The sequence below is a fragment of the Alternaria infectoria genome (genome assembly GCF_024043175.1).
Source record: "Alternaria infectoria strain BMP 0036 chromosome Unknown scaffold_21, whole genome shotgun sequence".
Lineage (NCBI taxonomy): Eukaryota > Fungi > Ascomycota > Dothideomycetes > Pleosporales > Pleosporaceae > Alternaria > Alternaria infectoria.
Window position 1 is genome coordinate 399,606 of NW_026250710.1, and position 24,757 is coordinate 424,362.

Sequence of the window (24,757 nt, forward strand, 5' to 3'; positions counted from 1 at the left end):
CATAGACTCCAACTTCATCATGGCACCTACAGACCACCCTTCAGCAGAAGAACTGCTCATATGCGAGCCAGAAGGCGGCGCGCCAAATGCCCCGCCAGACCTCCGTTTCTTACACTACAATGATGTCTACCACGTTGAAGCGGGGTCGAGAGAGCCCGTGGGTGGATACGCTCGATTCCAAACTCTCGTCAATTACTATAGAAACGACGAGAGGTTCAAGGACCAACCAAAGCTCCTGACCTTTTTCTCTGGAGATGCGTTCAATCCAAGCATTGAGAGTAGTATCACAAAGGGTGAGTGAGCTGAAGTGCGCGAGGATATGCAACGAGACTGACGCTAATTCCAGGAAGTCACATGGTTCCTGTGTTGAACAACATTGGCACAGACGTCTCTTGCGTAGGAGTATGTACGTCAATCTCCATGAACGGTGATTTCAACTAACGACAACCCAGAACCACGACCTTGACTTTGGTGTCAAGCAGTATCGCCACCTCACAGCCAAATGCAAGTTCCCATGGCTCCTCGCAAACGTACACGATCCAGCCCTCGGCGACGGCGTCCCACTCGGAAACGCGAAGAAGACGGTCATGCTCACAGCATCCAACGGCATCAAAGTCGGTGTCATTGGGCTCGCAGAACGAGAGTGGCTCGACACAATCAACGCGCTGCCGCCGGACATCATATACAAGAGCGCATCCGAGACTGCGAAGGAGCTTGTGCCCGGCTTGAAGGAGCAGGGCGCAGAGATTATCGTATGCGTGTCGCATCAGCGAGAGCCCAATGACAACAAGCTGGCGAAGCAATGCGGTGGCGGCTTGATTGACATCATACTCGGCGGCCACGACCACTACTACTCGTACAGCCTGATCAACGGCACTCAAGTACTGCGTTCAGGCACCGACTTCAAACAGCTCTCCCATGTCGAGGCGTGGCGGAAGCCCGAAGGGAAGGGATGGGATTTCAAGATCATACGGCGAGACATTGTCAGCAGCATACCACAAGATCCCCAGGCGATGGAGCTGGTAGAAGAACAAACACGAGAGATCAGGAAGCGATTAGACAAGCCGATCGGATACACCGCTGCGCCACTTGACGCCCGGTTCACAACTGTGCGGACCAAGGAGTCGAATATCGGCAATTTCGTCTGCGATCTCATGCGCTACTACTACTCAGCAGAATGCTGTATCATGGCCGCTGGAACAATACGCGGTGACCAGATCTATCCTCCTGGATTGTTGAAACTCAGAGATCTGGTCAACTGCTTCCCATTCGAAGACCCAGTCGTAGTACTAAAGGTCACCGGCAAGGCCATACGAGAAGCACTGGAGAACGGCGTCAGCAACTACCCAGCCCTCGAAGGAAGATTTCCGCAGGTCTCCAACATCACCTTCGAAGCCGACTACTCAAAACCACCACATTCGCGAGTAACAAATGTGACAATCGGAGAAGAGCCTGTAGACGAGACGCGCGAGTACGTTCTTGCTACACGAGGCTACATGGGCCGTGGAAAAGGTACGTCGCCATCCCTCAACAAAGACATACCACTTACTAACTCCCTTTAGATGGCTACACATCCCTCCTAATCGAAGAAGAGGGCGGCGTCGCCAAAGAAATCGTCTCGGAAGAAAACGGCGTCCTCATCTCCACCATCCTCCGCCAATACTTCATGTCCCTGAAAGTTCTCGGCAAATGGAAACGCTGGGGAAAGTCCATGAACTCGCGCTTCGCGTCCATACAAACGAACCTGCAGAAACATGGTCATGCATTCCACGACCCTTCTCCTACTTCACCTACCCAATCGCGCGGCAACAATCCCGTTGAAGACCTCGGTGAAAAGAACCAACGCGACGACAACACACACGACACCCTCGGAGAAGGAGACCCAGACCAAGATGAAGATGAAGACGATGGCCCGATGTATGACTCTAGAGTCCCGATACAGTTTACAGATAAGCAGACCGAGATGATCCGGCGTGTGATGCGGAAATGGTGGCGTGTTGCTGGTCTCAAGGGAAACCCTAAGCTGTGCGATGAGCTAGACGGCGCGGAGTTCCAGGTTAACTGGACGAAAGCTATTGCGCCGAGACTGGAAGGTAGGATCAAGGAGATTGGGCCGGGGGTTAAGATTGAGGCGTGATGGTGTTGTGTATCTAGACAGCTGTGATGGGGAAGATGGTTAGGGTGCGGATGTTCACTGTTACGGTATGAAGAGAGGGAATGTGTTGATGTTTATGATTCATGATTCATAAGTCCCAGGCTGGGCTGAAATACAAGTCGAGAGCCTGCTTTAGTGCAACGTCTATATGCTACACACTCTCATAGCCCACAAGTCTCTTCTACTCCTTCGCATACCCCTTGTATGTCCCGTAGTTTCCTCCCGCAGGCGCAGGAACGTTCTTGTAGTCGCCGTAGGTTGCTGGTTTGGGGGCGGGGACGTTCTTGTAGTCGCCGTATCCGCCCACAGGCGCGGGAACGTTCTTATAGTCGCCTTGTTGCGGTGTTAGTAGGACGGAGGTTAGGAGGGGAAGGGGAGGTATAGCATACCGTACGTGCTGTATTTACCCTGTGCAACTGCAGCTGGTGCCGCGAGGGCACATGCTACGAGAGCGAGGATAGATAGTACGGACTTCATGGTTGATGTTTGGGGTTGGAGAGAGAAGGTTGGTATTAATGAGTAAGAGGTAGAGGAGAGGCTTGTATGGGTAGGCAGTAGGAATGGAGTCCTGCTGTAGACAGATATGTATAATGAGCACCATCCTTATATATGTATTTACATAGGTCCTTTAATCGCTCACCTAAAGCTAGCTCTTACATACTCGCATGCCTCCCCCGCGTGTCTTAGCTACATCGTGCGCTGGCCTCCCTCTTCCGTGGCGTGATTCCAGACTAGATCTCGTATGTGCGGCGGGCTGACTATTGAGCTTGATCCGGTCAAAGCCGTGAGTATGGGGGCGTAGTGAGGAGCTGACGGATGGCGCTGGGGAGAGAGTGGGGAGTATTCAAGATCTTGTCGGGATCAAGTCGTCTATGCAAAAGCACATCATTGTTTGTGGAGAGCTGAGAGCGACTTTAGCATCACACACTTGAGGTCGGTGTGGATGTCAGCTTTGGAATCTTGGTAGTGGACATACGGTGTTGAAGAGATGTCACTGCTACCCCACAGAGCTCCGACGCTTTGGACTCCGCATCTTGCATTGTAGATTACGCAAGACGCGATGTGGCGCTCGTGATGGTAGCTGGCATCGTGCTATTGATTCTGCTTGTCAACTCTAGTCCCGTATCTATTCTTGTGGTGGTGGCATCGAGTTCGAAAGCCAGCTATCGAAAATGCGGCACGCGCGCTGCAAGCTGCTCGAACGAAGTTTAGCGCAGATGATGACCATTATTTCCGACAAGGTATACGAGACAGGTCGTGGTGGTTGTGTGTCCCAGCTCAGCCCTAAAACGCCACCAGCGATCGTGAATGGAGGGGTGCATCGTGTGTCGTATTCAGCTTAGGCGGGGTAAGAGCTAGAAGCTGGGAGTGCGACTGACCACCATCCGCGATGCTTTGGCCATGGATAATCGTCGCCTTTTCGATTTGGCATGCTTTCGCTTCTGTCTTCACCTTCAAACCCGTGTGCATAATTCCATCTCTTCTTCATTGCCGCCATGTCGAACGTTGAAACTGAGAAAGGACCAAGTTACGAACATGATCGAGATAATGAAGACTGCGAGAGATTGCTTGCAGAGCACAAAGAACCCTCGCTCGATTTGCGATCATTGCGAAAAGCAACGCGGCATTGGTCATGGCTAGCAATCGCTACCGCGTTCCTGGGCACAGCTATACTCTCTGCCTTCCTAGGAGCATGGATAGCTCAAAGGGAGCGACTCAATGCAGATGCGTTTTGCATCAGGCACACCTCACAGTATTGTACGGTCGATGGAGCTGCTTATGAGGAATGTCTTGCTAATACTAGTCAGCTCCGATCATAAAAGATGTCGGGATTACCTACAACCAGGTCCAGTTCAACGGATCCTTGTTGGTATCAAACGCGTATCGACTGGATGCTGGACCTGAAGTAGATGCGGCGTGGAAACAGTTGGGTGTCGACTGTAAGCTCTCCTGATGTACAGAGATTCCAGTATTTAACATCCATGACTAGACCATGCCGCGAGAGTACCAAATGAGGAGGCTGGAAAATCGGGTCTTGCCTCTGATCAGGTAAAAATCAAGGAGGAATACGGAGGTGGATATCCGGCACACGTGGAAGGCTTGCACCATCTGCATTGCTTGGTGGGTTTTGCGAATACTGTGTGAGGAAAGATGTTGACCATGTGTAGAACCTGTTGCGAAAGTCCCTTTCTTGGAACTTCGAGTACTACCAGAAGCAAGGGCTTGGTCCGTTCTCCAACGATGCAAACATTCTGAAGCACCACGTCAGTAAGTCAGCGTCCTTGCATACATCTGGAGATGTTACTCACATTTCTAGCTCATTGTCTCGACATCTTGCGGCAACAACTCATGTGTACAGTTGACAATGGCGTTCTGGGTCAAGTGTGGTATCAGCCTCCGGATAAGCCATTGCAAGCCTTTGTCGACTTCAATACCGTCCACACGTGTCGGAACTTTGATGCGATCAGGAATTGGGCAGAGAAGCACCAACTGCCGGCAGCGGAAGACACGCCACCGGATTTTCTTCAATTACCGGAAAAGGGTGATCGGATATATCATGATGTTCCGTAGACTACCAGAATGGTTCAGAGTTATCGAGCGTCGCCCATTCATCTCCTCCATCACTCCAATCTCTCCAAATATCTTTCGCTACGATATCCAGCTGACCGTGGCGAAGCCTGGCAAAATCCACGTCGAAAGGGTGCGGCTTGAATGTCTTGCCTTGGCTGCTGGCTCGGTTCATCAAATCGAGCTTGTACATGCGCACTATCCTCGCAGCAGCGCGAACAAATAGCTCTTTCTCCATATCCTTTTCCAATATGTCTTCTGTGAGCATCATCACCATATGCGAGATCTTGGGGAACTCGCGAAGGACGTTGGATAGGCTACCATCTCGAAATCCATTCAGTATTACTTTGGTGACAGCAACCTTTTGCAGCTGTTCGGGATTGCAGCCCGTCGCACGTCTGAAGTGAGCCAGTAGTCCTACTTCGGGCGAGTCGTCATAATGCTTCACGCGCTTCCCTTCCAGCTGTATCAATAGGATGTCGGTATCGAGACGGAAGTAGAATCCGCCACCACCGGTACCTGGAATGTCCGACGGCAGCTCCACGATGTGGTCCGCTTTGATAGCTTGGTAACGAGCCTCTTCGCGCGACTCATGACATATGTTTACCACAGTCGGCGCAGGGCTAGGTGAGTACCGTGGGCAAAAATGCGTTTCGTCATGACTTTCTGCGTGTGGCTTCGTTTCCAGCGCAACCAGGCGAGGGGGCTCGTTGTGGTATGCAAGCGACCAAATCTGCAGGCGAAGTTCCTTGGGCAGCAATGATATGGACATGGCCGTCGGGTAGGAAGGTGGGTTTGAGATAGGAGGAAAGGACACGCTCGGACCTTCCCCATGCAGAGGATCACGTGCCTGCGATCCCAACGTTGGGTTGGCATTCCGCCATTACGAGTCCTACCCACTTAGCTCCACTTGGCACGGATGCCTAACTTTATACCGATAACTATCCCATGTTCGGCAACACATCACACATAACGCGTGGTCAGCTCCGATGCTCATACCTCCGAGTTCCAAAATTCTGTGTCTCGAAGCTTCGCTGGGTGACCCATTCCAAAGTCCAGATCATCCGCGGGGAGCCATGGATATTGCAATCAGATCGTCAATGGCATGTTTGTTGTGATTGACATCGGACTTTTCGCGTGCATCGCGCAAAATGCCATCCATGGAGCCATCCAAATCATCGATTCGCATGGTGGTAAGCGTAGTAAGCCCAGGTGGCACAGCACGATAGCGAGTCATTGCCGAAGGCGAACAGCTTTTGCTGACATCGCATTAGTCCATTGGAAGCAAAGAGCGTCGTGGACAGCCTGGTGACCAAGGTGTTGGAAGGTCGGTGAAGGACTCCTGGAGCTTGGAGCAACCCGCCAACCCTTATTGTCAAGATCGTGAGCACGGTGCGCGTGTTGTGATACCGCCGAAGCTGGTAAATTGATGAGGCTCTGGGTGGGTTCGATGCGGGTATCCCACCGGAGCCCCCTGGAGTCCCACTGGAGAAAACACGACGGCGTCGTCTTATGTGGATCTGTTGGACTCGCGACCCGCTGTATGTGAAGTCACACTGACACCCGCGCGGATGCTTTGCCGGGCGCAGAGTCTAGTTTTGCTAGCATTGGCCTGATCGACGATGCTGAGACCGATCAACGGCTTGCCTCTCGAGCTCGGAAGAGGCTGAAAGATTTGAGGCTCCATGTGACGAGGCTGGGCGACTTTGCTGTCGTGTTGTTGGTCGTGGAGCGCTTCCCCTCCCCCGCTTTAAAGGCAAAACCACCCCTCTTCGAGCGTCATACCGCAGACACCGCATAGGAAAGGCACGCGCCCGGGTTCCGCTGCCGATTAAACACCGAAACCTTCGTTCTCCTACAATGCTCTCCTGGCGATTCTCTCTCTACCACCTCAATTTCAACTCATAAGCTTATACACCTAAAATTCGGTGTTCTTTGTCGCGAAACCTCTTTCGCACCGCACCTTCGGAACAACGTCATCGGCAATTGCGCTTTGCTGCGGCACCGCACACTCACACGCAACCCAGCGCAATCCAGACATCCTTCAGCGCGGACACTGCAGAGAAGCGAATCGGTTTTTAGACCTGATTGGCTTGGTTAGAAATTTTTCCGTACCTTCGCAATATCCAGTATCCTTCTTGGTGCCGAATTTCGGGAAGCAACACGTCGCGACCAACAGCTGCACCCGTCGCACCTATTCCACAACCCCGACCGCGGACGGAAGACATCTTCCGTATAAGTACAACGGGTCGCATACACATTTGAAACCATCCAGTACAACTTTCAGCATGGCGACACAAGACATTTCCGCCCACAACACTGAGCCACAGCCAGTCCCCAAGGGAGAAGAAGCTGGAGACGAATCGCAGGCGCATCTGGACGAGGGGAGGTTGAGGCAGTTCTTCATTGGATCCATAGACCAAGGAACCACGAGTACCCGCTTCATCATCTTTGATGGTCTCGGTGAGCCCGTAGCTCAACATCAGATTGAGTTCACCCAAAAGTATCCTCAGTCAGGGTCAGTACTGCGCATGTCTCGTGACTTTACATGGGTTAATTAGCGTAGATGGCATGAACACGACCCATGGGAAATAATCAACACCGTGGAGCAATGCATCGATAGGGCTACGAACATCTTCCTCGACAACGGACACGAAATCGAAGACATCAAGGCAGTCGGCATCACCAACCAGCGTGAAACAACAGTCGTCTGGGATACCAATAGTGGGCTGCCACTATGCAATGCGATCGCATGGTACGTACAGAATACACCCCAAAGACGAGCACACAGCGACTGACTTCAGGCGATTCTAGGCCAGATACCAGAACCAAGGGATTGGTCCGTGAACTGAAAGATCGCGATGGCGCCGACGAGCTACTCCAGATGTGTGGACTTCCCCTGTCGACCTACCCGTCATCGGTCAAGCTCAGGTGGCTGCTAGACCACAACGACGACGTTCGCAAAGCATACGACGAGAACCGACTATCTTTCGGTACTATCGACTCTTGGATATTATACAACCTGAATGGTGGAAAGGAGGCCGGAATTCACGTGACGGATACTACCAATGCATCTAGAACCATGTTCATGAACCTGTAGGTCATCCTTTGCATGCTTCTGCTTAAGCGAAAAAGCCCGCTCATGCAACCCCAGGCACACCGTTCAGTACGATGACAAGCTCTTGGATTTCTTCGGAATCGACAAAAACAAGGTTAAGTTGCCAAAGATCGTGCCGTCTTCTTCACCAGACGCTTTCGGATTCCTGCGCACCGGTATACTGGAAGGCGTTCGCATCGCAGGATGCTTAGGTGACCAATCGTCAGCTTTGGTCGGTCAACAGGGGTTTACGCCCGGCTCTGCCAAGAACACGTACGGTACTGGTTGCTTCCTGCTGTACAACGTGGGCGAAAAGCCGGTCATTTCGTCGCACGGACTTCTGGCAACCGTCGCATACGACTTTGGCGGAAAGCGGAAACCCGTGTATGCGCTTGAGGGCAGTATCGCGGTCGCAGGCAGTGGTGTCAAGTTCCTTATGAACAACATGGGCTTCATCACGCACTCGCACAAGATCAGTGACCTGGCAGCGTCTGTGGAAGACAACGGTGGATGTGTCTTTGTGACAGCCTTCAGTGGTCTGTTCGCTCCTTACTGGATTGACGATGCCAAGGGCACTATATTCGGTATCACCCAGTTCACCGAGCGGGGGCACATCGCTCGTGCGACTTTGGAAGCGACTTGCTTCCAGACCAGGGCCATTCTGGACGCCATGGAGCTTGACAGTGGCCACAAGCTCAACATGCTTGCAGTCGATGGCGGCATGAGTAACTCGAACCTTTGCATGCAGGTACGTGATCCTCCCTACATATGCCCGTATACGCGGCCTCCACTAACTGTTTTCGATAGACGCAAGCAAATATCATCGGCATTCCCGTCGACCGTCCCGCTATGCGCGAAACCACAGCCCTGGGCGCAGCCATCGCAGCTGGATTTGCGGTCGACGTATGGAAGGAGTTTGACGAATTGAAGGAGATTAACCAGAAAGACCGCATGGTCTTCAAGCCGAATGTCGACAAGGAGGTGGGCGAGAAGATGTTCAAGAAGTGGGGAAGGGTAAGCAGATTCCACGAACCAGAGCCAAGAGTGACAGTTGCTGACTTGAATTTTTTACTAGGCAGTCGAGATGTGCCGCGGCTGGCTAGATGCCGGGGAGGCCAATGGAGAGTTCTCATGATCAACACGTGCAATGGAGCCTTAGATATCCACAACTGGTGTGATGCTTTTCTCTGCATCGTCGTATGGACAATAATGAACTATTTCTAACGAAGACACCTGCGCTTACGCATCCCGGTGAATTGTATACACTCGGGCCGCTGCGTCTTCCAGTGCCGTCCGCTATCCGTCCCTTACACAGGGTTTATGCCTCAGGTGGGCTGACAGTCTCCAATATCTATAAGACTCAGTGCTATAGCCACACCACTGCTTTTGGCCTTACCGCCGGTTTGGCAACGCGGGGCAGTGTCGGATCCACATATATAGTCTGCCCAGTCAGTTCACCGTTCTGATGGCATTGATGTTGATATCCATGTCTCACGTTCAGCCTGAATGTCCGTGGTTCTTGCCAATGAACGACGGATTGCGTGCCTAACAGGTGGAGATTTCGAGGAGGACCCAATAAAGCGTCGACAAGTTATAATACTCTGACAAAAGCTGTAGGTGTAAATGGCGTCTTATACGGCCTGGGTTCTGCCCGGCTTCCGCGGGAGAGGCGCTTCGAGCCACAGGTCCCCCTTTCAATAGTGGCGTCGATAGTCAGCCTGCAAAGGCCAACATACACTTGCCCACATGTATGGAAGATAGAGCTGTGCCACATGCTCATGGTACGAGAGACATCCTATCGATTCTCCACTTTCCGATAGAAATCGCATGACGCGTTGGTATGCAGTCATGGTCTATCGTTACGAAGTTCGCTTCGTGGGTGATTCGGCTCGTCATAAGCTCGCGTCTGGAGTGTCGAGCGAATGCGAATGGACGGACTTATCCGATCAGCAACGAATAGTGTTGAGCATAGGCAAGACATGCACTCCAGGGGTCGCGATCCTGGTACGTTCTGCGGGCATTCACACTTTTGTCGCCGTATGAGACGACGTTCTGCATTGGTCTTGCGCAGGCGAAGCGGCAAAATCCCAACTTTTCCACGAGGTCGCCATATCCCGTTTTCGGTAGCCGCATTCTTGGTAGCCCAGTTCTTTGACCAAACGTACCCCAACCGAACAGGGTTGTAGTTGGCCGCCTTGTTCGAGCCGATGCGCATTGTCTTTACCTATGTCATGCAGCACTCTGACCCGTTATCGCAAGAACACCGCGTAAGAATGCCGTTCTGCAAATGGACGTTACCAGGTTCCTGGTATACGTATATGTATATGCACACGTTGCTGAGGATCTCCGTGCGAATCGCAGTTGCTCCTCTTCTTCCACGCAGCTACGGCACAGCGCTCGGGCACGGTCCACCAATGCGAAAAGCCTACGGTCCATAGTGAAGCCCCATGGCTGTGCCGTACAAAGGTGTGGACCGTGCCGCTGCCATATAGCAGGCTCAGATGTAGGGTAGCATGAGTAAACAGTCGTGAACTTGAGGCGGACGTCCGGACCCAATGGCGTCATGCGGGCGAGACCCAACCCGACAACAGCACTGGGTTCATCAAACGCTCACAACACCACATCTCGCCCCAGAACTCAAACACAAACCCATTCCCATTCCATCCTGCGAGCAACGCATTTTGCGCGTTTATGCTCGCGATGTCAGAAAGTGAGGCCAGCGACCAGGGACCCGCCGACAGCCACCAACGGTGGGATCATGTCGCGCAGCCGCGCTCACCGTACGCGGGACGGCATATGGTGATTGCGCAACACTCGACCTCCGGATGCTCTCGCGATATGGACTGGGGCCGGGGAAGCGGGAAAGTAAGCATAAAGGACACAAATCGGTGGAAACTCCGGTGCAGTACTGCCGAGAAAGGCACGCCCAGGATGAAACAGGCGCCACGATGCAGCGACCGCCTTATTCCAGCAGTGTGTAAACGTTAGCAATAACTAATATTTGGTATATCGTCGACCTGTCTCGCGACCTGCAGGAAGGGTAACCCTGGCCTCCGAAGCTTAGTGTCTGCCACAGTCAAGGATTTTCCAACGGCTGCACCACCCCACGCGCCACCTTAACGTGGAACCGTAGTCGCAGATCAAACTTGATCTGTGCACGTCTGATAACTTTGAACTTAGTGCACACTAACGACGAGGCGGATTGGCGCACTTCTAAATCCTATACCCCCTCAGCCACTCACGGGCTGCCATTGCCCGTCCGCTGGCTATTCTACCCTGAGAGCAAGACCGAGGATCTTGACGCGTGCAAGCATCTTGTTCAAATACGGCCAGCGGCCCTTGTAGTCCCTCTCGGCATCCGGGTTGGGCTGCCACTTACCTCCCTCAAGGTTCATGGAAGCGAGAGGACTTCAAACATGAAGGTCCCCACCCACGTCTATGATGTGCAAAGGGCTCGACCACTCTCGGGCTCCCGGGTCCGTTGAACATTCACGGCCACTACCATGATGCATGTCAACTGACGAACCAGGTTCTATGGACATGGGCTAACTTTGCATAGCTCTCACGGGTACCTGATCGCACTGACGTCTGTCTGCTCTGTCTGGCTTACTATAACATAACGGACCGTCGCGCTGCATGCTAATCCGGAGAATTCATCGAGCGTACCACCAAAATCGCTTGCTTGCCATCCATCATTGCTTGTGCTACCCTTTTGGAGCTTTTACTCGTCAATCACCTCTAACGCCTCGCGATCCTCCTTTCCTACCATCATGTGCGACTATACGCAAGTTCAATACAAGTGCACTCACGTCCGCTACGTCGTCAAAGCCTGGTGTACCAAGTACCAACAAACGCATGTACGGTGTCCGGCCAATGTCACGGCAGTGTAGGTGTTCGTCCCAACTACCATATTCCTAAACTGATTGTCCGTCCAGAGAATACAGACTCAATGAGAACTGTGGTTCGTTGCCCCATCTCACGATGCCCGTTATGAATACAACCCTAACACGACGCCAGGCGATTGCAGACGATGACACGAATCCGGCCCTCTCCATCATTTCTTATCATCACGGTTGCAATATAGCACGGCGTACACGGCGAACACGGCGGAAAGCTGCACAATACCCCATTTTGAATGTTTTCCTACCTTGTTGGATAGTCGAATGTATCATCACTGTCAATTTCAAAAGTCGTTTTTTCAGTACTCCGTCCAATACTGCTCCACCGACCATGGCACTTAACTGAAATTATAGTCACCAATGTCCGGCGTTGGTCACCAGCCACGATGGCGGAGCTGCATCCATCTGCCGACAACCTTTCGCAAAAATACGATAGCCCAAGGCAACTTGACGTTTAAAAAAGGGTCCGGTTTCCAATCAAAGTTTATGTGATTTTGGCGGTACTGCGTTAGCCAAAGCAAATCGCAGGTGACACACAGGATCTTACCCGACGGCGACAACTCCGAAGCACGCAATCGGCCACCAAACCAGGCGCCAGTTACGTGGAACGTGAACAAAACACGGAACGCGCACCGGAGGAACATACCTTCAATACAGCATTCCGTGTGTTCCGACCTGCAAAACTATCCCCAAGCATAAGGTAAGCTGAGCGCGTCGGCACAATGTCGGTCGCCTCTCTGTCTGTCTCAGTTTCGCAGCTTCAGAAACTCTCGAGCACCATCCCGGGCAGTGCCTGACTCCAAATTGCGTCGGGTTCGCTTTTCGCAGTTTCTCGCATTCATCACAAGTTAGACTGGAAAGATGTCGAGATATGGATCGGCTGAATACCCGCTTTTGGCTTTTTTAATACAGGCTCCTCGCATCGTAGCGCCAGCTCGCTACCTGCAGCTACGCCGGACTTATGCACGTTGCCAAATTGGTGTGGCTTACCACGTCCCTGGACCGCGATAAAAGAGCTGGTAAGGCCAGTAAAATCCTTCTGTCCATTGTTCGGCCTGGCCAATCACGAAAATTGGTTCGCCAGAGGCACGGTCGGGTCGTGCCTTCGCAACCGCATGTCAAAAAGTCTTGAACTGGACGTCGCATCGCATAGCGACTTGACCTATGCACGATTCGATGCAGCTATGTATAGCTCGAAGGATGTCGCCCTGATGTTGGTGACGTGGAGTCACGATCCTCCTTACCAGGCTGAGGCTTCGCTGGTATCAAGAGTCAGTCCTGCCCACTATTCATTCTTCCTCCACGAGTAGATCAGGGTCATCAGTCAATACGTTGGTTACGGCCTCTTTGAGTCGAGCAATGCGAGCCAACCACGTTACTTGACAACTCATTGCATCGGCAACTCCGCAGCTTGGAACACGACGAATATTGCCATTGACGCACGCATACAGTTACCCGGTTCGTATGTGTGGGGAGCTTGTTGGAATGTGGGAATGGCCAGCAGCATGACGCCACCTTGGTTTCATCGACACTCAAGATGAGGTTCTGTTCTCCGCCTTGACGCGGGTTGCGAAGTTCAACTCAATTGCGGGGCCTTTGCGACCACTGCAGGACTGCCGAGAGGATTCAAAGACCTCGTCCAGAACCAAGCGCAGTGGGCCAGGAGAGAGCATTGCCTATGGTCCACTCTGGAAATCTTCTGGAAGGCGAATCATGATTGTCTCAAGGCTTCACGGGAGGATGATGATCTGCGCTACTGACTCATCGTCCAACCGAATGATGGGCCAGGAGCAGACGAGACGGCGTAGCATGTTGCTGTTGTTTTTCTACCAATTTCCCAAGCTCCACGGAATACGATGAAAAGCAAAGCATGCATTACCAATTTGGTAGATATACACTGACGCAGTTGCGTCGAATTACTGATAGACTGCACCCTGACCCGCGTGAAGCTGCATCGTGAACCCCCAAAGAGGCACAGGCTTGACTCGCAACCGACGACAGCTTCCCCACCACCCCGCCCGCCACAAACGACCTTGAAAACTCGTAAGGCCACACTAAGGGAGGCGTAGTAAGTCCCTCAATTAACACTCCACTGCGATCCTCCTGGCGTCCTGATATCCAGCGGTTGCGGCTGCCAATCCCGTTCCAATCGCCCAACGGAACTTGAAACCAACAACTCAATGACAGGACTGGACGTCGCGACAAGGCAGCTTGTTGTTACTTCCGGTCACGACATGGCAATCTCAGAAGCCAGTGATATGTCTCTATCGTACCAATATCCCAACATTACCTTTGCGCGGTTTGTCACGGACTATTTCGGTGATATAAGCATACCCTCCCGCCGCCCCGCGTTCAGCAGGAACCTAATTCTGAGTTGACATGGGGCCGGGGCCCGGATGAGCTTGATTTGGGCACATCTAGCGACGTTGGGACAATGGCTAGCTGCTGGCGGGCAATTACGCACCCGGCCATGGCAGCAATTGCGCGAAGGGCATGTGGGTCCTGCCCGGGCACGGGATGTGACTCGTAGCGATTCGCGTGGATAAACGTCCGGCTTCCAGGTGAGTTGAAATTGGCGAAGAGACGTGTTGCGACTGGATATAACAGTAATATGCTAACGTTGATGCAGGGTGCCACCAATGCTTGGAGTGGTACGATTCCCGCATGCATGCGCGGTCATGTTATCTGCAGCCGTCGTACCCTCGTCACAGTACAGTGCGCACCTCAGTGGGCACGGTCGACGACCAGCATTGCATCGCCATCAACACTAGGAGTGTCGTCAACCCACGGTAACACGTTGGTACATGCCACCTCCTGGTTGTGCTTACGACACACAAGCTAGTCTCTATAGGATCAGGAGCACACGGAGCGGATGAGATAATGTATTAGGTTCGTCGATCGCACCTGACTAAACGTCTTGGTTGGAAGCCCACCGCATCTCTCTACCGTCATATTCTTACCACGGCCTTTTTCTCCCTCGTCCTTTGCAGGAAACGCCGGAGTAATCCTCCTAGCCAACGGCGGATCGGAGGGTGGCTAGTCTTCCATGCCGGCACTTGCAACCTGCGCCGGTACTTCCGACCCAAAACTCGTATCGACCTTCTGCAACGCGTAATGGTCTGTGACTGTCACGACGAGCCTGACAGGTGACACACAGTCGAGGAGGATCATGTTTCATGCCTGGTGCCTGAGCCCTGAGGATCCGCATTGGTGGCCTATCCGGCACGGCCCGGGCTGTCACCAGAGATCAATACCAGTGCGAGAGTCGCCTGTTTTTGCTTTTTCTCGCGTTGCATATACCTTGGGTTCAGCGGCCCGATCAGTGTATTGTGTAAACATCCACCGCTCTTTGTCACCTCTTGATCAGCACGAGCTGCATATCTCGGAGAGCTCGACAGAGTTGGAGCTCCGCCGCGGCGACTGGGATCCCATGCTTACGCAAGAGCAGAATCGCGGGTTGAAGCGGTGGGGGACGCAGCACCGCATGTTTTACCGCCATCGCAAACCTTCTTCCAAGAGAACTCCTCAAACGGAACATACCGCAAACGTTTTGGAGTAGATAAACGGATAACGTATACATCCTGCTCAGCCTCGGTCGGTCGGAGCGTTCACACCGAATGGCGAGCGCGGCCGTAACGGCGCGTGAGACTGTCCGCTCCCTACTAGGTCAGCGGAGCCATCTCCGCCCCGCTACGGACACGGTACGGCACAAAGTCTGGCCTTTTTCACTAGCACGATCTGAGACGCAGCTAAAAGGCTACAGGTATGACGTGCATAACGACTGCAGAGCTAGTCGTGGATCGCCTTTCGGAGGTTTAGCATTGTTTCCACGCCCGTGGGCGCGCGCGGAGACAGCTCGCTATACAGAACAGACGCAACCTTGGAAAGTATATTCAGGGTCTAGATTTGGTCAAGATTAGCTCGGGTTCAGCAACACTTACATTGACCCCCAATCCGGCTCGTCGCTTCTGCTTCCACAATCTGATAACCGGCATAAACCGACGATATGCCTCGTTGGCGCGTCGAGACGGCGGCCCTTACTCGGCCATATACTTTCAACCTCCGCTTCACCATCCGGTTGGTAACGCACAATGTTCTGTATAACCTCGCAGTCCCTACCCCAATAGTTCGAACAAACGGGATCAGCATAGGCATGATTTGTCAGTAACACTGATACGCGTTTTGGAGCTGGTGATCACCAATCTCGTCAGCCCTGTTCTGGGTTGGGCCGCTGCAAAGAAAGCAATGTATGAGGTTCATACCTAACCTGACGATGTCAACCGCGTGGTCTTACCGCAAACAGGCCCCACATCCCCTCCCTGTAGGTGTAGCAAGGACAACCCAACTACGGACGAATCTCAAGCGTCGGTCGGACCCTCGGCGGAAGCATATGTACGAAAGACTGTCGTGCTGTGAGGCGGCGGGTGATCACGTCTGTGCCGTATCTCGGCGTTTTCACCGATAGTCGCTTCGCTCAGGGCGCGGCGTTGATGGCGGTAAGGCTGACTGACTTACAGGGTTTGGGTTCATGTGAACAATCACCTACAAGGCATTGCATATCCGCGACATTCCGCCAGGACCCTGCTGCGCAACCGCCAAGGCTACCGAGATGCACGCGCAAACATCCTTGCCGGATATGTTGATCTGGGGCAGCAGCATGGGGGGTTTACAAAGCTGACGACAACAGTCTTGTCTACGTATGCATCCCTTGCTCCAGCATACGCACGCCGTCTTGGCTTCCTCAGACTCGTGTCTGGGGTCACACTCAAGATTAGCGGACGGTTTCTCAGATATCCGGATAGGTGTATGACACAGACCGTCTGTCATACCCTACGTATGCGCGTAAGTCCATGTCGTGGATCCCTTGGGTTACACATGGTACATCCTGGTATACTGGACTTTGCGCATCAACTGCGCTACTGCTACTACACTACATGGAGTGTGGTATCGAGACGAGGAACGAAAGCGAGATAATGCAATGTTGAACCCACATTGGCAATAGAGTTTGAAGAAGTTTATCTCAAGTGCAAAAGCGTTGGGCTATTCGCGTCTGCCGTGTGTCCCGGGACTTGGTCGTTTGGTCGTTCGTGTTGTCTCGTGACGAGGTCAATGTGGGGGATGGGGCGCCGTGTAAAGTCGTAAACTTTGTTTGCTGGAGAGCCACAGGCGGTGGCTCAAGGTGATATCAGCCGGTCGACTATTGACTGCTACAACTTTGGAAGTGCATTTTTGAGAGGGCTAGAGGGGAAAGTTCTTTTCCGTAGAAAGACGCTGTTGTTACTCGGGTCTTCAAACTGCTTTAGTAGTATACTAGGTTTCAGTGGTGCGGTGTGGTTGTTATCTGTGTATTGAAAGGCAACTCAAAACTGATATGTGCACCGGAGATGATCTTAGGACTCAGAGCACGATATAATCAGTCTATGTTAGGCTCTCCATACAAGTGATCTCCATGATTGCGCTTTCATCCTGTGATACCACGTTTCATTTCACTCTTGCATACTATCCAAACTTGCAGTTGCTACATAGCGACCATAATTCCATGCTGAATAGTCGTAAAACTCTTTTCCTAGAGGCTCAAAACATGCATACGTGAATGATCCAACCAAAAGTCGTGTTCAAGATTGATGTAGGTCGTGATTGGTCAAAGCGCGCCTTCTGCCGTAGCGAATTCAGGAACAGGCATCGCTCATCCTCCATCACGTCAGCCAATATGTCGCGTCTCGAAGACATTCCCACACCCGACAATGGCTTCTATGTCCTCGTCACGGGCGCAAACAGGTTGGAACATCTACTCTTCTTTCGTATATGGTTAATTGACTTGTGTATAGCGGCCTGGGGCTTGGTATCGGAACCCGCCTGATCGACGAATTCCTACAGACGCGCCCCCAGAACGAATCCCTCGTCCTCATCATCACGACGCGCGACCAACGGAAAGGCGACGCGACGATCGAGACGCTACAACAGCACTTGCGCAAGGTCATTCGCAGCCATGAGCAAAAGCTACCGGGCATTGCACAGGTGCTGCAGAATCGCGTGTATTTCCGCCAGGAGCGACTGGACTTACTGAGTCTGGTCTCGGTACAGAAGCTGAGTAAGAAACTCCGAGAAACGACACCGAAGCTCGATGCAGTCATCTGCAATGCTGGCATAGGCGGATGGACGGGTATTGACTGGCCGCGCGCCGTCTGGTCGGTCTGCACAAGGTGGTTGCAGGCCACCACCTGGCCAACGTACAAGATCTCTGGTCGCGAATGGCTTGCAAAGGAACAAATACCAGCGGACAAGAAGACGGAAAAGGAGCCTCCTTTAGGCGAGGTCTTCTGCGCCAACGTTTTTGGGCACTATCTGCTAGGACACTACCTCGCACCCTTACTGGCGAAACATCCCAGGAACGAGGGCACAAGGGGCAGGATGATTTGGGTCAGCAGTTTGGAGGCGTATGAGCATGTATTCGACACAGAAGACATACAAGGCATCACATCGCATATGCCATACGAGGCCACGAAGAGGCTGACAGACGTCCTGGCCATCACCTCTAGATTACCTTCAACCATGGAGCCTGTCGACCAGTACCTCGAGCACGCCCAAGATACCGAAAAGACGACGAAGCCACGGCTCTACGTTACACACCCAGGCATCTGCGCCACTTCGATCGTACCCCTTCCCCTCATCCTACAATGGGCCATGGTTGTGGCCTTCTACATAGCGCGCCTTCTCGGCAGCGATTGGCATACCATCTCGGTCGACAAGGGCGCGACTGCCATGGTTTGGCTGGCGCTTGCAAGTCAAAGCACATTGGACAACATGGAGGCAAAAGAAGGCGTAGGAAAGTGGGGAAGCGCGGCGGATGTTTGGGGTCAGGAGCGTGTAGATCGCACGGAGGTGGCAGGATGGGGATGGGGAGGCAAGCTGGGAGAGTACAAGAGGAAGGGTAGGGATCCGTACGCCAAAGACCTGACCAAGGAGAGCCAAGAGCGCTTCACAGACACTGGGAAGAAGTGCTGGGAGGAGATGGAGAGGTTGCGCGTCGAGTGGGAGGACCGACTGCGACAGGCTGGCATGGCAGTGGAGATGGAATGATCACCGTCCCCCGCTCCCCACATGCAAGAGGCCACACACTATTTGTATATCTTTAATACTTCACGATAGACATAAACTTTCTCTCTTGCGCCCCACATGCAGAGCAGCGGGGCACAGGGTTCGGCCAAGCAATTAACTCAGCAATTCACCGTCTACTTGCGACGTGACAAAACCACCAAGAAGGGCAGCTAGCAAGCAAAAAAATGCCGGAATGACAGTGTTGGCGCCGACATTATGCCGGGCGATCGCTTGTCGGAGGGGAGCCCGAATGCTTGGGCAACATGAAGGTTGAGGCCTGAGCTTGACAGCTGAAGTATGCAGGTTGACGGCGACACAGCAGGGACAAGGCCGAGTCGACAGAGATCTTGGATGGAGGGCTGGAATCGTGGTAGACTACGTCAACTCGGTCGCAGATCTGTGAGAAAAACAAAGTAAATGATGGAAGCTGGGAGACCACGGAGACCTGGACATTCGTCGTGTGCCTCATCACAAATCACCTCGGCGACGACCGACGAACGACAGGACTGACCTGCGTTGGAGGCAGCGCTACTGGGCATAGTCTGGATGGTCGGGGAACGCGCCACACTGCGCCGCACTCGGGTTCGCAGGCGGGTTCACACGGTGTTGTTTCTTTTTGTAGATGCTGAAGTTATCGTAGGGCAAAGCAGAGCGCGCCTCGAGACAGTGGTCACGATAGTCACAATCCCCCGCAATCGCATTGTCTCGTTCGTGATGTTTCTTGTGACGACATGCGTCGGTCATGCAGCAATCCCAGGAACCGCACTCGTCAAGTCGGCCAGGCAAGGGGCTCAACCAGGTTCATCCCCACTCATCTCCCAAAAGCACGAATAGGAAGTGTTGACGCGACGTGCAATCCGCTGTGCTGGGTCGCGCCGGCCAAGGGCTCCCGTCGTGCCCCTTCTCACTTGCCCTATCTCGGTCAAGTCTTCCCTTCTGGCCCTCCCTCCCCCATCCACTGAGAGTTGCTGCCCGACGCGACTGTTCGCTATCCCTGAGACAAATTCGTGATTTTCGAGTCCTCTTCACGCGCACAAGTCTCTCTAATACTACCGCCTCTTCACTTCCTCCTTCCAATTCTGCCAGTGAATGCGCCTGCCGTGAAGTCGCGATCGAAGCCATCTACGCGATCCCAGCAACGTGCACTCGACTACTGTCACCGCTCATTTTCTTTTACCACGACAACCCAGGACGCCAACAGTTGCGCAATACGTCGAAGGTAGCATTGTCCCTGCCATAGCGCGAATGGACCCCAAGAACGACCCGCTTTCGAGCGACTATCCACCCATCTTCGCACGCGACGCGACTGTTCAAGCGCCGTTGCTATCAACAACCCTCGCATAGGCGCAAACCTCACCTTCGATTCGCATACCCTACGTAATATCTCGCCCTACACCTACCCAACCGACTGCACGATATCGCCCGTCTTGGTCGCGTGACGATTGCTAGAACTGGAGGCGCATACATTGTTCGCGCACAGGACTTGGACTATACAATCGCATTGTCGGCAACCACCTTTTTCTCGCGAACAAAGGGCTGTTTCTGCTGGCTTGAGAACACTGCAGCTCTACCTATAATACTGCCGGTCGCAGTTATTCACCGGAACTCCACACCAACATGTCGAACACCTCTTCCTCACATGGCTCCTCGCGTGGGATAGACTTTAGGCCGTCTACCCCCGACCAGGCCCGACCTACGCTTTCCCGATCGAATTCCCTCGCGCCGAAATCAGAATACCTACGGCATGCGCTTCAAGCACGGAGGGCACAGGGTACGCCTACTCCTTCACCTCAGGATATCAAAGTGCCCCCACCACCAGCGCAGAAGCCTCCGGAGATATGCACACCCAAGACTTCGCCGGATATCTTCGATCAATTCGCCCTCACAGAAGAACAAATGACCCCGGTTTCGCCCATCCGACGACGTCGGCCCAGCGACGCTCGTCCACCGCAGTCCAGAACGAGTCGAGAACTCACAGAGGAGATCGACAAGCTGAAGCAGACGCTCATGACTGCCAACATGCGAGTGGAGCTGCTGAGGAAGGACAACAAGGTGCTGCAGCATGATTTGACTGCCGCCAAAGAACAAATCGAACGGATGGAGCCACTAGAGGATTTGAACTACGAGCTGAGTGCGGAGAACAAGCAACTCAGACTCAAAATGGAAAAAATGGATGAAGAGATGACGAAGCTGCGAGAAATCGACGAGGAGCATCGGAAGACCAACATCGAGCTCACTGCTATAGCAAGCGAGAGCGCGGCACACTGGACAGATCACGAGCTCGCCATCGAAGAAGCTGCCGAGCACATCATCAAGATGGAAGAAGAGAAGGAGTTACTTTCGGAAGAAGTCAGGCAACTCAAACAGCGAGTCATGGCTATAGAAAGCCATTCCCCTGCTAGCACGCTCGTCAACAGCCCGGGCAAATTCCCACTTCGCGTCTTCAGTGTGGACGAGTCGCGGCCTTCTACTTCGCACTTCGACTCGGATTACTACAGCCAGCCTGAATCTCCGCAAGCAAAGCATAGCAGTGCGTCCATCAGGTCGTTTACGCCTTCAGAACGATCGAAGAAGTTCCTTGATCTCAAGGAAGAGCGACGACGGTCTGCTCGTGATCTGAGTGAGCGCATGTCTGCAGTATCCCTGAAGGCACTACGCGATGCGTCTCTGTCACCAACGCCAGAAGAAGTTCCCGCAGTTCCTACGACCCACCAACAACAGGTTCCTTCCATCGTAGCGGATGATAGGTCTGCCACTCCCTCAAGACGCCGAGAGCACGTTCGCCAAATCGACCAGCCACGTCCACTGTCTTTGATGGATGCAGCAGAGATCTCCCCACCTCGCTCGCAGACAGTTGCCCCTCAGGCTCCTGATCGCCAACCAGACGGTCTACGAGGTCTATACCGCCCGCGCAAGCCCTCAAACCGAGCATCAACCGACCAACGCCCATCCTCAAGCTACATCCCTAGTACCACCAACACCCCCGGTAGTTCCCTAGGCCGCCACCACTCCACCCGAGAGGCCTCCCCTCACGCCCCTCCCCGCAGCAGCAGCAGACACCGAACCACAGAGCGTTCAACCGAATCACCCCAACGCACCTCACCACGCCACCGCTCCTCCTCCATCGACGCGCGAACCCCCCAAACAAACCGCCATTCAATAGCACCAGGGTGGGAATCCACCACCCCACCCCCCTCCTACACCCCCTACTCCCCCGCCTCCAACACCTCCACCCTCGATCTAACCAGCTCTTTAGATCCCCATCGAGCCAAAGACCAATGGTGGCGCAGCCTCGATCGTCTAACTCACTCTCAAGTCATGGCTCAGGAGATTCAAGCACAGGGTATACAGGTGCCACGGGGTTATGACGCCGGACCAAATCCTACTCCTGCTATTGGCGTTGCTCCTCCTGGTACTACGCAGCGGACGAGGAGTAGTAGTACAACGGGTCAGCATCGCAGCCGTAGACCTACGCCTACGCCTTCGAGTGCGCTGAATAGTCATCCTGTGTCTGTGTCTGCGGAGAAGGATTGTCTGTTTAATGCGAAGGAGAGTACGGAGGATTTTATGAGTAAGATGAGGGGGGGTAAGGGGTCGAGGGATTCGGTGTTTTCTTTACGGTAGTTTTCTTGGGTTTTTAATGATTGTACGGCCTAATCTTGTGATTTTGTTTTGACAACGGCGTTTGAGAAGGAAGATAGTTTACTCCGCGAGGAGATTGTTCAATAGCGTGGGAGGGGTATATTTGAGATTGCGGCTTTGCTTCGCGTCTACATCCGTCTTTTATCTGTCTGTCTGGAGGGCAGAAGAGGGGGATACTGTATCACTAGTCGAGTGTATCGACGTAACATCATATAATAACATCACCCATCCTCAGATGTCTTTCCATAACACATAAGTGAAGTAAATCATGACCCCCATATCCAAAACACAGCTCATCTTAAATGAATTCATACCCCATGAAATGCCAAAACCCCAATCTACCCCCTCCCCCTAAACTGCTCAGCAACCACATCCCCCAGCGTCCTCCTCTGCCTCGCCTCCCCCGCCCCCTCGGCCAATATCCCCGTCGCCAACCCCGCCCCACCCCCCTCCCTCTCCCTCTCATCCTCCAACCTCGCCCTCAACCCCTCAAACCCACCTTTCCTCTCCTCACCCACAACCCACCCAGGAACCCTCCACCTCGCCGCACCGGGCAGCACATCGCGCCTATACGCCGTTCCGACCCCCCACCCCACCGCCGCCGCTAGTAAACTCCCAGGGAACTGGGATAGCGCGAGTTGTAAGGGGGGCAGGTAGGACAAGGATTTCGAAGTCAGCGTTATGGAGCGCCGATAGAAGGATTGTTGGGATGAAGGGGGGGAGGCGGCCCAGGGAGAGATTTTGTAGCGGTAGGTGGATGGGATTGCGGCGTAGTAGTTTGCGAGGAGGGCGAAGAGGAGGGGGGTTGGGCCCGCGGGGAGGTGGTTCATCCGGCCGAGGGTTAGGGGGCGGAGGATGAAGGTTAGGATGAGGGGTGGGAGGAGGGTTGTGTAGGGGAGGGTGGAGAGAAGGAAGGACTGTGGTTTTATTAGTTGACTGGTGTAGGTGTGGGAGGTGGGTAAGAGGGAGATGGGGATACATACAGCGAACTTCCTACTCCCCCAAATCCTTTCCACAACGCGGAGTTGGTAGAATGTCAAGACTGCGAAGAGGACTTCGGTCGAGTTTGTGAAACTTAGCTGTAATCTTATGTTAGCATCTTCCCTCTTCTCCCTGCCTCCACCTCATCCAATTCATCCGTCTTCTCTTCTCTTCCTCTCTGGAGCGAGAACAGACATACCATCCAAACCCCACACCTCCAAAACTGCCCATACCCCCACAAATGCGGCACGACCTGAATATGCAGATAGAATCTCGAATCCGTAATCGCGGCCAGCAGCGCGCCAATGACGGTGCCGAAGACGAGGAATTGCGTTACGGGCGCGTTGGTGAAGCCTGAGGAGATCATTGTCGCGTTGGGTTGAGAGGATTGAGGGGGGCGATGCGATTGAGATTGCTCATAGCATGGTCGAGGTAGAGGGTTGTGTGTGTGCGTTGGATGCGAGGGTTGGTGGATTGAAGGTTGGGGACAGGTGGGAGCGATGACGATCGGCGCATGTGCGCGATGCGGAGCCAAGGGCGGAGGTGCCACAGTTGCTATTGGTACGCGAATGGCCTGATCCTGGTTGAGGTGTCTTTCACACTCTTGCCATGCAATCACATTTATCCCGGGCTTTACAGAAGAGATGTTCGTAGCATGCTGTATCCATGCTTGCATGAGACTCAAATGCACATGGTTTGCGCAGGTAGGGACCGGGCTGAGGGAGCGCTGCTGGACTGGCGCAAGAACATTTCCAACAATCGCAATCATAGCTCACGCGACCAACAGACAAGTCAATTAACAGGATGATTTCGTTTCAATACATCACACGCCAAAACAGGGTAATCAACTATATACACAAGCCAAAAATAACCACGGGCTCCTCACCAGGAACGCCTCGTCGCCACAAAAAATCGCCACTTCTCAAATCCCCCTACTCACACATACGCTTATTTCTCACCCCTGTTATCACTACGCGCAGCGTTCTTCTTCTTCTCAACAGCCGCATGCTCATGCTTAGCCAGCTTCTCCTCGCTGGAACCCTCTTCCTTGAAAACCTTCTCGCGGTCAACAGGACCAGGGATATGTTCCGGAAGCTCGCTGCGGGAGATGAGGGTGAGGACGATACTGGCTCCGACGATGGCGGTGAGGACGAAGCGGTATACGGCGTACCAGTTGGGTGTCCAGCCGAGGCGGCTTACGCCTGTGTGTTGTGTTAGTATGGATTATTGGGATGGGTGGAGGGAGAAGGGAGAAGGGAGAAGGGAGAAGGGAGAAGGGAGAAGGGAGAAGGGAGAAGGGAGAAGGGAGAAGGGAGA

The 24,757-nt window shown here is 53.4% G+C and overlaps 5 protein-coding genes across 5 annotated transcripts; 4 read left to right on the forward strand and 1 right to left on the reverse strand.

Annotated features, from left to right (window-relative positions):
- Positions 1 to 19: 19 nt before the first annotated feature.
- J4E92_009188 (uncharacterized protein) lies at positions 20 to 2,137 on the forward strand (the record flags this gene model as incomplete). The annotated part of the gene is made up of 4 exons (XM_051500537.1): positions 20 to 293; positions 347 to 402; positions 453 to 1,512; positions 1,563 to 2,137. 4 exons carry the CDS (start codon positions 20 to 22, stop codon positions 2,135 to 2,137), a joined length of 1,965 nt encoding a protein of 654 aa, XP_051349363.1.
- Positions 2,138 to 4,727: 2,590 nt separating this feature from the next.
- J4E92_009189 (uncharacterized protein) lies at positions 4,728 to 5,495 on the reverse strand (the record flags this gene model as incomplete). The annotated part of the gene is made up of 1 exon (XM_051500538.1): positions 4,728 to 5,495. The coding sequence occupies one exon, from the start codon at positions 5,493 to 5,495 to the stop codon at positions 4,728 to 4,730; it is 768 nt and encodes a 255-aa protein (XP_051349364.1).
- Positions 5,496 to 7,011: 1,516 nt separating this feature from the next.
- Positions 7,012 to 8,955, forward strand: J4E92_009190 (uncharacterized protein; the record flags this gene model as incomplete). Its single annotated transcript, XM_051500539.1, has 6 exons — positions 7,012 to 7,241; positions 7,290 to 7,478; positions 7,538 to 7,819; positions 7,878 to 8,568; positions 8,628 to 8,834; positions 8,896 to 8,955. 6 exons carry the CDS (start codon positions 7,012 to 7,014, stop codon positions 8,953 to 8,955), a joined length of 1,659 nt encoding a protein of 552 aa, XP_051349365.1.
- Positions 8,956 to 17,429: 8,474 nt separating this feature from the next.
- J4E92_009191 (uncharacterized protein) lies at positions 17,430 to 18,799 on the forward strand (the record flags this gene model as incomplete). Its single annotated transcript, XM_051500540.1, has 2 exons — positions 17,430 to 17,497; positions 17,548 to 18,799. 2 exons carry the CDS (start codon positions 17,430 to 17,432, stop codon positions 18,797 to 18,799), a joined length of 1,320 nt encoding a protein of 439 aa, XP_051349366.1.
- A 1,635-nt stretch (positions 18,800 to 20,434) lies between these two features.
- On the forward strand, positions 20,435 to 22,441 carry J4E92_009192 (uncharacterized protein; the record flags this gene model as incomplete). The annotated part of the gene is made up of 1 exon (XM_051500541.1): positions 20,435 to 22,441. One exon carries the CDS (start codon positions 20,435 to 20,437, stop codon positions 22,439 to 22,441), a length of 2,007 nt encoding a protein of 668 aa, XP_051349367.1.
- Between the last annotated feature and the right edge of the window lie 2,316 nt (positions 22,442 to 24,757).